Source organism: Helicoverpa armigera, chromosome 19, assembly GCF_030705265.1.
Source record: "Helicoverpa armigera isolate CAAS_96S chromosome 19, ASM3070526v1, whole genome shotgun sequence".
Lineage (NCBI taxonomy): Eukaryota > Metazoa > Arthropoda > Insecta > Lepidoptera > Noctuidae > Helicoverpa > Helicoverpa armigera.
This window is the reverse complement of record NC_087138.1, coordinates 6,716,294-6,734,280: the sequence shown is the minus strand read 5'-3', so window position 1 is coordinate 6,734,280 and position 17,987 is coordinate 6,716,294. Positions and strand designations below refer to the sequence as shown.

Genomic DNA, 17,987 nt, shown 5'->3' with positions numbered 1-17,987 from the left:
TAAGTTATGGGACGCATGCATCAGTGAAATGTGTTTTCTTACACCGACCTAACTGATGGTTGTAGCGCGAGCATGTTTCGACACTGTTTGTCGATATCTAGGCGCGGCTTCACAAAAAGCGCTGGATGTCATTATTAAACGTCACAAAGTACAAATAAGGCTAGTCGCGTGACAAAGTGCTCGAGCCAGTAAACCATCGGTTTACGTGATAAGGCGGCCAGCCGAGTTAGTTACGGTTTTACCGTAGCGTTACAATGGGAATTATGTTTTAATGGCTTTCCTCATTGTTCTTCGGACATTAATTGTTTACACACATATTGCATGCAGAGAGCGCGAGTGACGTTATCGATCATATTGCTCAACTTCAAAACAATTTTTATTAAAAACTTATTTTCCTACTAGCACCGCCTCCAAGGTTGAAAATTGTTCATTCAACTTCTTATTTAAAGCGAGTATCGTAAAATACAAGATATATGTATGTCTAAGCTATAAATTGTACGTGGAGAGACGTATGTTTGATATACCTACGCGCTAATTATTACATGTACCGGGTTTTTCTTAGTCGGATGAATACTACAGACGTTGTGTTCTTCCTTGTGTAAATAATATTAGGATATTAGATAATTGTTAGGAACTTTCCCAGAGGAAATAGTGAAAGGAGTTGACGACAAACAAGTGCTTTGTTTCAGTCATTAGGCGTAGTGCGCGGGGCGGGGTGGTCTGCGGGCGACAGCGAGTGCGTCGCGTCACACGACACGAATGTTTGTCACGCGACACGGGCGTCGCTCGCGATTTTTGAATCATTTATCAACAGCTTGTTTACACTGCTGTACGCTATACTGCGACCGGTTCCGACGGCCGTGCAAAAACTGGGTCATTCTTCATTACGACCAAGACGGAGCCAGTCAATTCATTGATTTACACAATTTTACGTTCAATTTGTTTCGCGTGACAGGAAACTATTCCATTACCATATTGACAAGGGTCAATAAAGTTTCGATATTAAAGAGATAACAATCCCATAAAATTACATTAAGTTGGTAACTAATGAGGTAGCCTGAGAGCGCCTTACAGACAGGCAAATAGTAAGCTAGTCGCGATGGAGAGTGACTTTCACAATGCACTCGTCACATGCGAGTAAGGCAGTAAATGTCTATAATGTGCATTTGCAGAATGGGGCTTCTCGTATAAATATAACTCGTATGTGGGAGCGAACACACGTAATGTCGCTACATATTTATCTGAGAACTTTCCCGCAATCTGTTTGGCGTATGTGTTTTGCATGTATAATTTATAGGACATCAAAGGTCTGGAATAAGGTTAGGTACATTGTTCTAACCGGTTTAATTAAGAGCTACCGACCGAGCATCCGAATGATCGTAAAACGCGACGATAGTTGGCTCAGCTTTATGGGATGTCTTACAATTATTTCCTTCTGGAGGAATATCATTACCATATACACTTCTTTTTATGGCGCTGACGTTTTATAGCGGTTTTTTTTTTGGGTTAAATCCCGGAGACTTGAATAAAAACTTAACGGCGCGTCTTATAACATTAAGTAGCAATTATAGAAATCTTACTTCCTATTATTTGTTTATATAAACATGAAATGTAATTTCACGTCAATTAACCGATAGAAATCGAACGACTGGCGCGTAAAAAGACCTCGATGTGAATGAACTGTTAATAAATTGACAAGTGTGATGGTATCTCCTTTGCTATTGACACGATATTTACTGAAATCCAATCTCGAGTTGAAAATCTATCTCACAGAGGGTGTGTGAATGCAATTTTTCGTCACGTCTGTAGTGGCGTGACGTCCCTCTTACGTCAGTGTCACGTAGCGCCGTGACGTCACGGACAGAGCGGCCGGCCGTGATTTCGCGTCCTAGGCCGGCCGGCTAGAAGAGCCCACTGAATCATTCATTATCATTTATCAACTACTACGCTAAGCGTCGATCACATTTACGGACAAACCATTGTAAATATTATAATATCTATAACACCCCCACCATTCTCCGCAACCGTGCAATCTTACAATTTTCTCACCTCACCACCGCACTAATAGAAATTATGAAATTAATTTCATAATGGTTTGTAATTTTCACAATTTATATAATGGACGTATCAAGGATGTTGTGTCACGGTTGGTTAACAAACTCACGTAAACAATTTAGAAGTTTGTACACTTTGTGTAATAGGTAAATACTTGTAAAGAAATCATTTTTTGATAAATGATTTTCTCCAGTACATAGTTAGCTTGTATTGTACACAAATTCAATGATGTCCGAATTAGTAACTTGCACGTGGGGCACGTATTAATTTTAGCCTAAATTAGTTGCTTTGCAAGCATTTCACGTTTCACGGGTAAACATATCGAATAACCAGTCGGGTTTACCTGAAAACTGGTGGATTCTGAAAAGTAGGAAGAGCACAATTGCGTATCAAATAGCTTTATCCTCTTTTGTTATGCTAATATCCTCCCCCGAAATTACCCCCTCCGAGTATAATCTTGGGGGAAGTTAAAAAGTTTTCCTTGTGTTTATAAGGAGTTTCCATACAGCTTTGTTTGGTATCTTGACCGGCTCTGATTGAAACAACATTGTTATTGATGTTAATATAATTTCTATGAGGTACATAGTTACGTAATTTAATTTAGCGGATACTCAACGTCATAGTTACAATATTCAGTAGGGTAAACACAACTATGTTCGTTCTTGCGTTGAAGTGGGCGACGCTCAACAAGTCTACATAATGTAAATTGTGGAATGATTCAGTTTCTCCTTTCAGCTACGGGTTTCCTTGGCGCTTTCTTCGATTTAAGAGATATATTACAAAGTGGACGTTTACCTTGTCCTATATTCATGAGTTTCTTAAGGTTAATTGTTGTAGGTACACAACTCATAAATGCGATCTAATGTACCTCATGTTCTAACATCGACTAACGTCAGCTGATGCTATGCTTACAAAGAACCGAATTATCAAGGAGTATCATTTTCGCTGACGTCAATATAATTCAGGATCTACCTAAGCACACTTACAACAGATTAAATACTAATAAGCGTTATTCAAAGTAGATGTAGTTAACCCGTAACCGCTTAACCTTCTGGTAACAAAGACATCGTCATAAAGCCATAACGGATGATGTACGTACAAAGTATTTTATTCCGTAACTGCGTCATCGGATCGGGTCCAAGACGGAATCTATACGAAATTAAATTGAATTTCCACGCCAATGGTTTGGGGATATCTGAAGCCTTTTCCTTGTTCGGCGTTGAGTTGTGATAAAACGGTACAGGTCTACTTCACAAACACTCCAATTATTTGGTCAAGGGAATGTAGATTGGATTGTCTATAGCTTTATTATTAAACGCAGTTGCTTTCCTCGAAAATACTTAATAGTTAGAAGATATTTAGGGTAAGTTATTGAATTTGAATTGTTTTACTTTAAAACTCAAAGTTACCATACGTTTTATATGAGCCGCCAAAACCAAAACTCTGTAAGAAGTTTATTAAAACTAGGTTGGTAACGTTAAATCTTTTAAAGTTATTAAGTAATAACGAGTTGGAAGCACTTGAAACTGGTTCTACCTTCCGAAGGACTTTTCGAAGCGAAATAAGCCACGTATGAACTTCTAGTTAATTTCTACAAAGTTCATCTCAAATTCTCAATGAAATTCTTAGTTACAAGTATGAAGGTGATGGCTAAAATGCTTTTATAGATAACATATAAAATGTGACGTTTTCATAAGATTCAGATAGTTTGAAAATGATTTTTTTTTTGCGTATATTGATTTCTATCGCAATAATCAAATTCACAAAGTTCTCGATTAATATTAAACAATAAAATCCACAAAACGCGACCAATCCCTAAACAAATTAAACTGATACCTTAATCAAAATCCTATAGAGCTACATTGCCAACCAAAGTCACGATTCTCATCTCAAACGTGTTTAATGAAACATGTACCGGAGCACCATGAAGACTATGAAACCAGGTTTAATAAACATAGCAGCTTAGGACTTGATAACAATATAGTGGCATGTTGCCAACCCATGGCGTATCTACGAACATATACAGCACCGCCCGAACTGTGACCTGGATTGACTTTTCACCTTACAAAGGATTAATATACAATAGATATTTTTACTCCATCCAGTGTAGGTTTCTTCCGAGAAGTCGACATAAATTGTAATATCAGAGATTTTTCTGTATTCCTATTTCAGTCTTAATAGCTGCTAAATCCGAATCCGATGTCAACATAAATATGATTGTTAAAACAACAGTAAAATAAATGTACTTACATGGTGCAGGACTGGGTGGTTCGGCGCAGATCCCAATAGATTTGCTAGGGTCATCGATGAACCACTGCGCGAGGTGATAATCGCCGAGCTTGGTCTGAATCTGCTGGCTCACGCGATCCCTGTTGCCTGTCACCTGTCAGACAAAACGAAACGTTAGCATTTCAAGAAACACCACTCGGTCAAAAGAACACCCCACACAAATATAGGTCAGGTTAAGTAGGTGCCGTTAAAACGATTAGATATTACTGAACAAACCATCGTCCTTTTGTGAATTTACGGCATCCTTTCTTCAAAGCAAATTAAAATAAATCTCTACAATGATAAAGCTAAGCAGATAATTAACCAAATTACTATTTCGTCTTAAAATAATGTTGTTGATGATAACGGGTCTTTGGATTACCCAGAATTAATAAGCTTTAAGAAGTGGCTATAAATAGGAGCGATGTGCGATTAGTGTTTTATGTTACCAAGGGGGTATAAGATGAAAGAGATTAAATCAAGGCTAACAAGACAGTTGACAAACCTAAAGTTGCTTTAAAGGTCTAAACCAATTCCCTCACATTTACTAGCTCGCCAAATTTTTGACCTCGTTCTATAACCTAGTTTCCCAGCCTTGAAAATGTCTAGGCATCTATCCATCTCTGCACCTCCAAGTTTGTATAGTAACTTGAAGACTTAATTGAATTGGACTCACTTGTTTGTAAGTAAATATTATTGCCATTCATGATTGCAAATAGGTACGACACTTAAAAAAAATAGATTGAACTTGCTTTTATTAACTAACTAAAACTAAATAATATCTTCATCATCTCCATAAACCAATCGACCATTCATTTTATTTTGAATTGTATTGTTTTGTGGAACTTAGTCTAAACGTTTTATTTATGCTTTCATGCGCCTCCTCAGAAATATTGCAGTTATCAAAATGATTAATAAATTGATAAAAGTTTTGAACCTTTTAACATGCAGCGAATGCGTAGTATTTATTTCACCCTAAGAAATTTTGAATAATACGAGCGTATTCAAGAAAAGCTTAACGCTATATTAAGTCAAGCCGTGACACGTGCCATCCTTATTGAATAGCCATACTTCAAGTGAAGACAAAAGTCAAAAAGAAGCAAAAGCGCAGACTGCACAGGACTGGTAAGCTTATAAATGGTAATACAATCGTAAATAGCGTATGTATCATCACGAGGCCGCCGCCGTGTGGCCGGCATGTGTCGTCTCGGCTTAAATAAACCGGCTCACTGTCGACCAACGTGATTCACAGCACAAGCTTATTGGGAATACATGCAAATAATACCACTATTTTTTGCCATAATCTCCCGTTATTGAACGCTGGGGAAGATCAAGGCTTTATGGTTTATGGGGTTAGGCCCCTACCGGCTAAGTGCTTTCCAAGACTTATGGGGTGACATGTGATGAATATCAAAACCGCTATTACGCAGAAACTGAAAGCAAATTGCTTGCCCATAATTTCTCCTCCCTCATACATTTTTGGCCACCATTGCACAATTTGGCAGGAATGGAATTCACAGAATGCCGTTTATAAATAGCATAAAATTTATCAAGCCAATTTCGTTGCGATGATTTATTGATTAAAAATCGGAGCGGCAAATTGATAACGCCAGTTTTGTTACTATAACAAGAATGTGATTAATTAAAACGCTCCATCGAATGGGCTCGCCGGAACCGCTCACAGTGATTGTTTAAGCTTTATTTAATAATCGGACTCTGGCTGTGTTGATTTAAATATTATTTCGAGTTTAGGAAAGGGGAATTTTGATTAGATGCAGCAATCAAAAGATCGATCAGATTTTGCAAAGTTTGATGGGAGAGATACGCGTCTGTGAAATACGACATTTCTAAGAACAATTAAGAAATTTCACAACTTGTAGAGGTATAAACATAACTAATGCTGTACTTTATCTCACGATAAGCCTTCAAAACTTCCAGATTGTACACTATCTAGCAACAAAACAATTACTGCAGCTTCCGGGAAACGCAACCACAACTGACCACACAAATTATTGGATCATCCCAAACGATTCCACATCAAAATTATATGAGCATCTGATTCAATTTCAGAACACGCCGCTTTACAAAAATAATAAAAACGAACACCATAATATAGTTTTAACACAATGGGAACAGAGCTCAAAATGGAACAAAGTAAACGTTTTCGAGTTTGTCGTTCAATGCGCAGAGATTTGATTGAAACGGCAAATCATTTACGAGACCTGTTTCACTGGAGTATTTTCCGCACGGCTATTTGCTAAAGTGCCTTTTACGTCCCTTTTATTTATGTATTGTTTTCACATAATCCTACAGTGTACCGTCAAAGACTAATCTGTATTTTAGACTAACCTTCTACGTTTGCACGTTTACTCTTATATGTCTTTGAAAGGAATGTATCAATTTTGGATCTAATGTAATCTCCGATAAAGGTCTTTGGAATTCAGCAAGCGTATGTTACGCTTTCTTCTTAAAGTGACCTTTTTCGAGTAAGAATTCTAATGTTAACCCTCGAGAGTCAGGGTTTGGTGTATCAATAAAGTGCTTCATAATGTTGATAACATTGATGTTCTTGATATGATCGTTAACTACAATGGCGTGTCTGTAATTAAAAGACATAAAAAGGTCATGTTCAATAATACACGTGTATCTAATGATTATTCTAAAACTTCCATCACTCCGCTTTATGCAAACACTGAATAAAGTTTTAATTGAAAATTTTAAATGAGTATTTGCTTACGAAATTTGAATAAATATGGAGTGCGTTCTCAAACATAGAAGTCCGCATCCGCAAACACGTTTGGTGCCGATATGACACACTCCAAATATGAACAAACGACTAATACCTACGTCTGTGTTTAAATTCATAAAACTGTTTACTCTCTCGGTCCGTACGAATGTTCACAGATGAAGTGAGATGTAGGTCAATAAGCACATAAAAACAATCATCGCACAACTACGGAAATAGATAAGATTATGTGTTGCAACTACGAGTGTAGCTAAACATAAAATGAGAATAAAACAAACATTCAAGTGAATAGTAGCGAGCCACATTTCAAATCCAACCACATTCTCACCCAGACTTCAAAGCATTCAGACGTTAAAGAACAATTCAGTGCAAAGGATCTCCACAATCGCACAAACACATCCGAGATCGGATTCCGAGTCAAAATCTAAATTACGGAGCAACAAGTCGATCCGTCTCGCAACTCCTTCCGATAGCACACATTCGAGTCATCATCGCGGAATTAACAATCTAGAACGGTTCGCACCTCGCAATATAAATCTTGGCATTAAGGCGAACGAGTGAATTTCACCACGTGTTATAGGTATCTGTGACTATCATAAATCCCGTACGTGGTACGAAGTACGAGTGGTAGTGCGGAGTCAACGCCCCGCCCGACTGCTGTGGGGCGCCCGGCGCCGCCCGGACGAAAGGACGTACTTCAGGGGCCGGCTACATCAAGTAACCACGAGTGAGCCATGTCTTTGAATAATTTTGTCCACCTTCAGTTTTGTCTGAACGGTGTTTGGATTAAGTCAAGTTCTTAATGGCTTGTCTTATGAATGAGAACATCTTGATTTGGATCATAAGTCGCTGAAGCAAACATTGCAAACCAAAACCACACAAGAATTTGCTACCATTAATCTGTAAGCAATCAATGCCACAAAAATTGTACTAGAAAGTGTAATTATCTTTTATCAGGCAGTTTATCTATTATTATTGCGAAATAACTCTATATCGTTATAAATTCCGCCCTTGACTCGATATATAAATTAGTGTGTCAATACCACGGCAACTCACCCGACTGGTATCAATAGAGATATTAATCTTCAGAAGGATAGTGGCAATGGTTATGCACTTTGCATCGTCGGATATTTCCTGGAAGCGGACCTTGAGTTATTGAACAAACAACCATCATTTCCTCGAGGAAGATGACGCACGCACATATCTTCAATTTGGCATTTACGAGGAAAATACCAGAACGCCATTGAAATAATAAGAAAACATTATTTTCTTTATTGCTAACTTGCATATCATTTGATTAACACCAAAGTAATATAAATGTGGATTTCCTAAAGCACAAGAAGATTAATGGCTAAGAACCATCGGAATAAATCGTACATCATAAACAGGAAATGACACAATTAATCTATGTTGGAACTCGGACAATTAACAAAATTACAGATCGCCAAGACAAAATTAAGAATTTCATTTAAAGCATTCCAAGGGCGAATCATCGCAGGTAGCAACAATTGAAGACACTCAAATATTTTACGACATAATAAAGAAAAATATTCGGGAGTCAACGGCCTAGAGTTCACAAGAAGGGTGCAAAATAAGTACAAAAAGGACGCGTTCAGAGAGGGGTCGCGTTTTATTACTTACATTAGTAGAAGATGGGGTAGGCACTAGCCGACATACAAATATGTACCACCTGGCACGCCAGGACCATGTGAATAATGTCCCCGAAACGTGTCAATATGACGAGTCATCGACCCAAATCGAGTCAACGACATTATCTGGTAGGCGCGCCTAATTTATCTCCGTAACATGATAGACCTCCCGAAACTACGAACAATTCTTGTGAACTTGGAACGAGTTCCCATATCGTTCCAACATTACGGAGCGAGGATCAACGAGGGATAATCTGTTTACCAGATTTATAGATATTCAAGCATTTGTTACCAGATAAACGTAGAATTTTTTGCTGTTGGAAATGCTCGTATTTGTATGATTAAAAAGGCATATTTTCATTAGATATTTGTGGGGAGGGATGGGGTGCGCGCCGGAGATGGGCGGCGGGTTGTAATGAGGCCGTCTAGACGCTTCGCAATACTACATTGTATTTGTACCTATTGTACTCCACAACATTGTACACTGCCACTTAACTTATCGTCTATATTAATGAATAAGTAAACGAATTAAATACGGTCTGTGGTGTAGCTTTGCGTCAAGTTGGTTAATTTTATTTCAATAGCAGGTTATTTATTCAGAGCTGAGATGTGTCCGAGCGGTCGTCGACTTGTCCTTTACTACGGCTCGCCGATGATTAACTACGTTTACATTGTCAACCGAACGTTATTGAAATGGAACCAGTTAATCAAATGATTTATTATTGCGTTACAATATCGGCTTCAAGTATTAATGCGAATACTGATTGAAACTCAGATAATAGTCAGATTTAAGATTCTTTCAACATTTCTCTAGAAACGTTTTATATTTTCATTTATTAAAAGGCTCTTTGCAAATAATTGCTATAACCTCAGACGATTCAGCTTCTGATGGCGAATGATCGATTTTGATTAGTTTACTAAACGCCTTAACTGGCTAGTTGCAGTACTGAAGCAGAATAAAATAACCTGCTTTGTCGCCATTGATATTCAAAGAACTGAACAACTAATCACAATGCATGTAAATGAAGCTTTTAAAACTTGTGACAGAAGTAAACAAGGTGGTTCTCGTGTTAATGCATGTGCTGATGATAAATGGGTTTCCACATGTGTGCACGGGATGTTGACAGGCCCTGAAACGTCACGTTGGACCTAAACCGCCCGGCGACGCGCAACGTGACTCCAGCCAACGAGACACGATCGGGACTCCATTGATTTTACACGGAGAAATGTTAGCATTTCATAAACAAATAAATATGCTCACGTTTCTTCATTTCTACACTACAGTTTATATTTTGAATGACTACAACAATTAAAACTAATATAAATACGCCTTAACAGTACTGCGGTTACCGAAAAGGTGAGCTCAGGGTTGTATACGGAGAATTGGCAACAACATTTTCCTTTGTTCTACAGACTTCATAGGTATTGGATTTCCCGTCCCTACTGACGATAAAGATTATTATACCCCAAGCTGTGGTTATTGCTATGGATTTTGCTTGTATGTTGAATACAAAACCTAAACCAGAACTAATATTTGCGGGTAAATATTCCAACGATATTAGTGCTCAACTAGCCAAACTAATCAATTACGATACGCAAAAAGCAGCAAACCGCACTTACGAATGAAATAACACGAATAATAAAAGCGTATTCCGGCAAAAAGAAAACAAATCACATTAAAATCCCCAACGTAATATAACAAACTTTAACACACAAAGAAATGAGAATATACACGAAAGTATAAAAATAAGGAGGAACGGAAATAGATGTTACTTCAAAAGTAACCTCTATCTCTCACGTTTACAGTTGGAGTGGGATGAGTTATGGAGAAATGCTACCATACAGTCACGTTCGCCACGTTACAATTTATATTTACATTTGAAGCCTTGACAACGCGACATAAACTATCATATTTGGAGAATGAGAAAATGCCTTTTTTGACTTCAGCACCGTCATCAAAAACCTTTCCATCAGGTATATTTTTTAAAACACTCCTGACCTACTTCCCAAGGTCTGCCTTGCTTTAAGAATCTAGTTGCTGCGCTCATTAGCGACCAGAATCAATCAAATTATTCTCATTAAAACTTCCCCGATTGACTTTACTCCAAGTACAGTAAACACGCCGATAAAAATAATGATGTAAACAAAAATCTAATTGATAAACACGACGCTACGAAAGTGAAATTAAATAAGTTTGCTTTGCTTATAACAATAATGACGTTGGTATTTGAATAAACTGTTCATTCCGCAACTATTATCGTGTGTAAACGTATGATAGAGCGGTGTATGTGTGCGGCACACATGTGAGTTAGCAAATGTCCAGAGACTCGTGTGTGTAGCGGCGTCCCCCTATCGGTTCCATTTCCTAGGGAGTGCGGGAGGCGAGGGAGCTTTAATTACAGTTGTATTTGTATTTATGCACATATGTGTGGCTGTATGTCATAAAGTGGGTCGTGCGAGTGCACCCGCCTGCTCAGATAAGCCGACCGCTTTTAAAAAGTTATTATAACTCCACTTCGTTTTGGCGCTGTTTCGTCGACACTTCATCATCTATTAAAGGTGATCAGTGCGTTGAACATCAGAGAATGATTTACGTTTCACAGTTTTGATATAAAGTCACAGGTGCGATGGAAGATGATTAAATAGTACCTCAAGCGTCAAGTTATTAAGTCACATCGATAGATACGATTCAGAACGGCGTAGCCAGAGATATTTGCGAAGTATGAAAAAACATTCAGGAAATGAAATAACCGTGAAGCGTATATTGTGAAGTATGATTACGGCTTCGTTTTTCAGATCATTATTTAAATGTAGAAAGTAAATTATGCTGCTGTACAAATTCATGATTCATGAATGAATGACTACACCAGGCCACTAAAGCTACTTTAGAACAGCTACAAAGATTTGGAACCGTGTTGGCTGCATTACGTTTGATTTGTTTTACAACAACCGACACGACTATTTCAGACATAGTTTACAGTTCGCTCATTCTGCATTCCAAGGAAACTAGTGCTCCAGTCACATATATCTTCCTTTATTACGTAATCTTTTCCTGCGGGTACAAGATGTCGTAATCACTTGAATACAATTGAGCAGCAACATGCAAAAAGTTAAGAAGTTCAAACATTTTGAACACAAATTACGTGTCCAACCGAACTTCTTAGCAAGTTGGTGCAAATAAACATAAGTCTTATAGGCGAACAACGGCCATTATCATAATTTTGTTGTTCCATTTGAGCAGTTTAAAATGATTTTGGCAGTAATTTACATAGCGCTCCAACAGAACGTATCAACGTAATTACCCAAGTCGACACGTAAACAGCGGACGACCTCGAACCCGCTTGACACTGGTCGCGCGTCCAAACACACTTGATCTCCCTCGACCCGATGGCCATTTAGCGCCACTAACGAGCGAGGAGGGGTGTTTGCGCGTTATCAGGGGCCTACTTCAAGTGGCTGGGGCTGGGGCGCTGGCTATCAGTTTAAGGTAGGTAGTCAGTAGTCAGTATCTACGACGACTAGATCCGAACACGGCACGTGCGGGAGGCAATAAAACCACATAAGTACTTCACTTTTACTGCGGCCGATCACGCGATCTGTGGAGACACTCATATCGCAAGAAGTAGATAGGCTTCGTGGAAATTGTTATTTGTGCAACCGCTTTGAGTATTTAAAGTTACGTGTCTCCAGTTTGCATGCGTGGCGTGCATTATCTGTGCTCATTTCAGTGATCTAACGCTCAGACGGTAAAACGACAGTAAGTTTAAAGTGAAAACTTTTGTTTGCGGTATCATCGTGACTGGGCGTCTGCTCGCGTTGCACTCATAACTATTGTTCCTTACAGATCTCGTATAAAAGGTACTGTCTGGTCTACGCTGAGCTTGTCTGCTCAAACTAGTTCCACAACTGATCTAGATTTGAGAACATTTTCACTGTTTGAAATCAAGACTATAAAATTCGCGTTCAGATTTATATATCGATCTGTAAAGTCAAATATACACCAAGAAGAACATTCTTTGTAGGTATATAAAATATTATTTGTAACACCGACTCTGAATGTACATTAGCCATAAACGATTGATTGACTTATTTATCCATCTATCCCTAAGTTTGATGGCCTTACTAAATCAATTAACTCGAGACCCTCGCCATCTACAGCGACTGCTAATTACATTTAAATTGATAGTATTATGTACCGAAATCATTTATCTTTCACCGCTATACTTGGATCTTTGGAATTTCGTATGACATTGTAATGTGACACGCGCAAGCGCACTACCGACACGTGATTGCGGCGCGCATGCTTCGATGAGAACAAAGGAATGCACTAACCAGACACACTATAGGTTAGACCCGCACTAACTCAATGCATTTACAATACACAAGCATTTACAATAACCACATAACACAATAGATGGCAATTGACTTGTTCACGTTGATGGACCTTCCAGAAAGTTTCAATTAGATATTAACTGGAATTGGAATGAATAGCTCGATTAGCACTAGGTATAACTTCAAATTGCATTTTCTAAATAACTTAAAAGATGAGCCAGTGAGTGAATGAACGCATGTTTGTATGACGGCCGTATGTTGTTGTGTTTACATAAGAAGTTCGGCCATATTTGTTTCGCTTCAGGAATCGTGTGTAACATTCGAATTCAAACATTACACACGATTCGCAGAAGCAAACACCGGTATCGTTGCACTTCTTAATGTAAATAAAACAAATCTAAGTTTTAAATCGGCAGCATGCGTTAAGAGTAAATTTTGATTGTAACCTGGACTGGGTTTATGGGATTGTGTGAGGTATTGCGATTTGTGTATCGAATCGTAAACCCACGAATACATTTTTCAGCGGCCGCGATATTCAGAACAGAGCAATTCGGAACACTCAATTTAAATGTATTTGTATACATTTGACGACGTCGCTGAATACTAATGTTGGCTAAAATTCCAGCTGCGTTGTATTCGTTCGAGGCTTGTATATAAAGTAATTGTCGTTTAATGAATAAACCCCTAATTAGAATCAGTCTCAATTCAGTGAATTGAGATTTGTTATGCTTTGACTTAAAACTGTAGCCGCCGAGTAATTGTGTGTAGGTGTAATTAATTACTTATTTATCTTTGTATACTTCAAAATGTATAATGAGGTATAAACAACAGGATGATATTAGTTTCTTGTGTGCAATAGTGCACAAACGTTGAAGGTTATGCTTGGGAAGTGTCCTTCGCGCTTCAGAATACATATCCTTCGGATGGCTCTTTAAACGTGAACAAAATAAATAGCACAAGAGAAACGAAATAACGTTGTTCTTTCATGTTATATAGAAAGCAATTTTCTAGTTTCCTAGTGTTATCAGAGATCTTTATTTAACTGTCCGTAAATTATAGTATTGTGTTCTAATTCTTATTATAGGCTTTCGCATGTCAGACCACAATCCATTTCCATTATTGAAAACTAGCCCAGTTCAACAGTGGGAAAATTGTCAGCTGATCCAATTATGTACACGTTTTTGCGGAATTGATTCGCTTCAGTCAATTAGGTACTGTATACAAATGTATTGGCGACACGTGTAAGTATTTAAAACTGAAGCGTTTCTTTGAATTTAAGCTGCATTTTTCGTAAAGACATAGTTTCAAAGTGGCATAAAATCGAAACAGCAACTATTTCTAGCTACACGACATTATGGGCCCACCGTGCTATCCGGTGCTGAGGTCGGCACGAGCCAACACTACAGTTTGCAAAAATGCGCTTGGGACATTTTAGTGCACTGTAAGCTTAGGGTTAGACGAAAAATATGCCTTTATTTATAGGATTAATACCGTAGAATACTAACCGTCTTCGATGTTGAATTATAACGTAGAATGCAGTGTGATTCAGTATCACAAATGCCATTTCGTAATGTAAATAAACAAAACATTATTTTACTGTGTAGACATTTAGATTATCTATCTCAGTGTCGTTTGCCAGCGTTCTACATCAGTATCATGAATAAAAAACTGAATCGTTGATATCTAGGTCTGATTTCCAGGCTAATTGATTTTCCGTTTTCAGTTATGGAGCAAGAGATTGATATTGGCAAAATAAAACATGAAATAAATGTGACAACTTATAAGGCGATTCGAATAGTAGTTTTATATTTTGAAGAACCCTTATGTTTTTAGTGTAAAATGTCCTTTTATGCCGCAGATTCTTTCACGTATGGCTTGTGGCACGTGCGGCCGTGGCCGTGTATTACTAAGTGTGTGAGGATGAGTGCGCGTCTGAGTACTAACCCTGATCGGCGCCGGGAAGAGCGACGATGCGTCGGGCTCGGCGGCGTGCGCCTGCGACATCTGGTGCGCGCGCGCCTGCCGCTCGCGCTCCCGGTCGCGCTCGCGGTCGCGGCCAGCCCACGCGCCGGAGCCGCCGCCGCCGCCGCCGCCGCTCCCCCCGCCCCTGTCCCGGTCCCACTTGTCGTACCTGCAACAACACAACGTAAACATTACATACGTCACTTCACAACAATAATTAGCTAAGAGTTTCTACGCCTGCAAACACCAAAACCCGTAGCGCTTCCACAGCGAAATTAATCTAAACCGACACGGTATCCCGCGCCTGACACAATTACAGAATTACACACACTCGTAACGTTGAGCTGAGCAACATTTATATTAAACCACGTACAGCGTTACTCTTGACACAACAGCCGTACACGTTTGCACTGGCGCTCCCCTGAGATTCATGGAAAGGTATTCTTCAGACAAGTTCTGCGTACTACATGATCAATAGAGCTGCCGGGGTGTATCAAACATACAGAATGAGGTTACTATGCAACGTAGAGCTTTTTAATCCCTGATGGTATAGCCTCAGGCTTAAGCTGAAACTACGCAGATCGCAAAGCCCGAAGCGTCCGGCAAAAAATATATATTCGAAACGGAATAGTTCGAACAATGCGAGGCTGGCAACCCATTGCTACGAGTGTCGAGGCACTGAACCTTTCCCTCGGTCGGTCCAATTTTACAACCTGTACAAAAAGATGAACAGCTGACACCCATGTTTTTCTCATATTCCCATGCGTATGTATATGGAAACAATAACATTTCATATTACGAATAGCCTATTGTGAATGGAAGGCGGTGAACACACTTGTGCTATCGACGAACTTGCTTTTCAAGAAACATTTTGACGACTAGAATGCTATAAACTTCTATGGTTTCCGAAGACTGAGAAAGTCTAATAGAACCATCAAAACAAAACCGTTAGAATGGAAGTTTGCTTTATTATGAGCGTTTATAATAAATAGAAAAGCTATTGTATTTGTTTTGTAGTATGTGATTTAAAGTCGATCGAATGAAGAATTCCAGAAAGCTGCCGATCGACCGATGATTCACAGACTTATCAAGAAATAAACACATAATGTGAAATTGAATGTAGTTTCTTTTTTATACAAGGTGACTAATGCAGACAGACTGTTCCATTTTGCATAAAGCTTAGGAGGTTAGTAAGTGTTTTTAAGTATTAAAAAAACTTCAGGATGTTCCAATATCCCAATACAAGAATATTTTAGGTTTTACAATCAAGAAAAACTTCACATAAAAATGAAACAATAAATAAAACTCATTAGTACGAATTGAGCGAATCCATTTTCCTCATATCGGCGGCCACTTGTTAACACAATGCTCAAAGTAAATATTTATAAAACACAATTTTAGATAACGTATTTATTTATCGACACAGTTCTATAGAAGTGTTATCTGTTGCATTACGGTTAGTTTAACAATATAACAATAGCGATCGGTAGTAACACCTCATAAAATAACAATAATCGGACTCTGAAACCGGCTTGCCATGTTCTTGGACGCATAATACTGGATTTGTTAAAGCAGTTTTTAATATAAAGCGCAATGGATCGGTACATTATTATGAGCATCGACACGAATAAGACCGCTGTGACCATTAAGGTACAGTACTACGCCTTAATATGTATGTGACCGAGTTGTTTGTGCGTCTCGACTCGCGTCCTTGACGAATACTGATACGGAACGAGTTTTCACATCGATTTATTATGACACTGATTGAGGTATTATTGCGTTCTGTGCAGAGTGCAATGGGTGAGCGACTGCCATTGTTCATATTGTATTTTACATTGTTCTGAAACTGGTTGTTACATGTGCCGATAAGTATCCTATTACGTCATCTATAGATGTGAACATAAACAAGCAAATAGGTAAACTTCGTGTTCTATAAACACTTCATTATTATGCGAACGGAAATTGACTTATGTTTTGTTTTACAAATTGATATAAATAAATATGTATCACAAGAACATGCTCGTGCATATAATCGCTGAAAATTCAGTCTTGGTTGGAAAAATTGCTAGTGTATGTTCGGCGAATGAACATTTGGCCTGTTTCTGTTTTCTACGTGAAATATTTTATTTACAAAGTTATGAAAACGATGAAAAAGTTTCTACGTTAGTATAATTTATGAAATAGTAGAGTGAACAATTTCACTTTCGCCGTGTTCCCGGTGTCAGTGCTTAGTTGAAAGATTTATTACCGGGCGGCGGCCTCACTCGATTTAGCCGACGGCGCCAATTAATATGTTCGCTCAAATAAAAACACAACAAACGCTCATTTCGCTGTAATCAGGTGCATGTGCAATTATAATATCACGCCTGTGTTATTAGTACGTAAGGAGAAGTTGGTAACTACACAATAAAGCATAGTTATATTAACTACTTACTTACTTACAAATTCAAGGAATTACAGCTATAATAAGAGAAATAGAAGCATCCCAATGGATAAGTGTGATAGAACTGGGATAGAAAGATGGAATCTGAAGTTATAGTCACAGGCCTTGACGCTTCACAGGGCAAATAAATATCACTTTCTACATCGTTTATCAGAGCTATTTAGTTTCTTGCAAATTATCAAAGCCAAGTTTTGTTTGTATGAAGTAAAAGTGAAACAAGAAGAAACAAAAAATTATGAACATTACGTCAAAGAGGCTTATTGCGTAAAAGCTCGTACACAATATTCTGAGAAATTCTCGGTCAAGGTCGTGTTTGGAGGTCCTGTTAAGTTATCCATTTTATTTAAGAATCTGATAACTTTTAAATAGTCTCAACATAAAGATTTTAAAGACAGAGACTGTATGCAGAATTTGGATTTTATTTTATACTCTCCCTCTTTCTAACATCAGTCTAAAACGATTCTTAAACCTTACGTTAAAGTACAGTTACACCACACAAAAAGTCCTAGGCGAGTTACTAGCTCAGTTAAAG

The 17,987-nt window shown here is 38.3% G+C and overlaps 1 protein-coding gene across 5 annotated transcripts in view; it reads right to left on the bottom strand.

Annotated features, from left to right (window-relative positions):
* Window positions 1–17,987, bottom strand: part of LOC110373270 (AF4/FMR2 family member 1) — a 152,185-nt gene that overhangs the window by 57,211 nt on the left and 76,987 nt on the right. For all 5 annotated transcript variants that reach the window (XM_021330495.3, XM_021330496.3, XM_049841429.2 and 2 more), the window contains 2 exons: window positions 14,995–15,181; window positions 4,306–4,438 (listed from right to left, as the gene is read on the bottom strand). In XM_021330495.3, coding sequence (XP_021186170.3) covers window positions 4,306–4,438; window positions 14,995–15,181 — 320 coding nt within the window. The remainder of the gene's footprint in view (window positions 1–4,305; window positions 4,439–14,994; window positions 15,182–17,987) is intronic.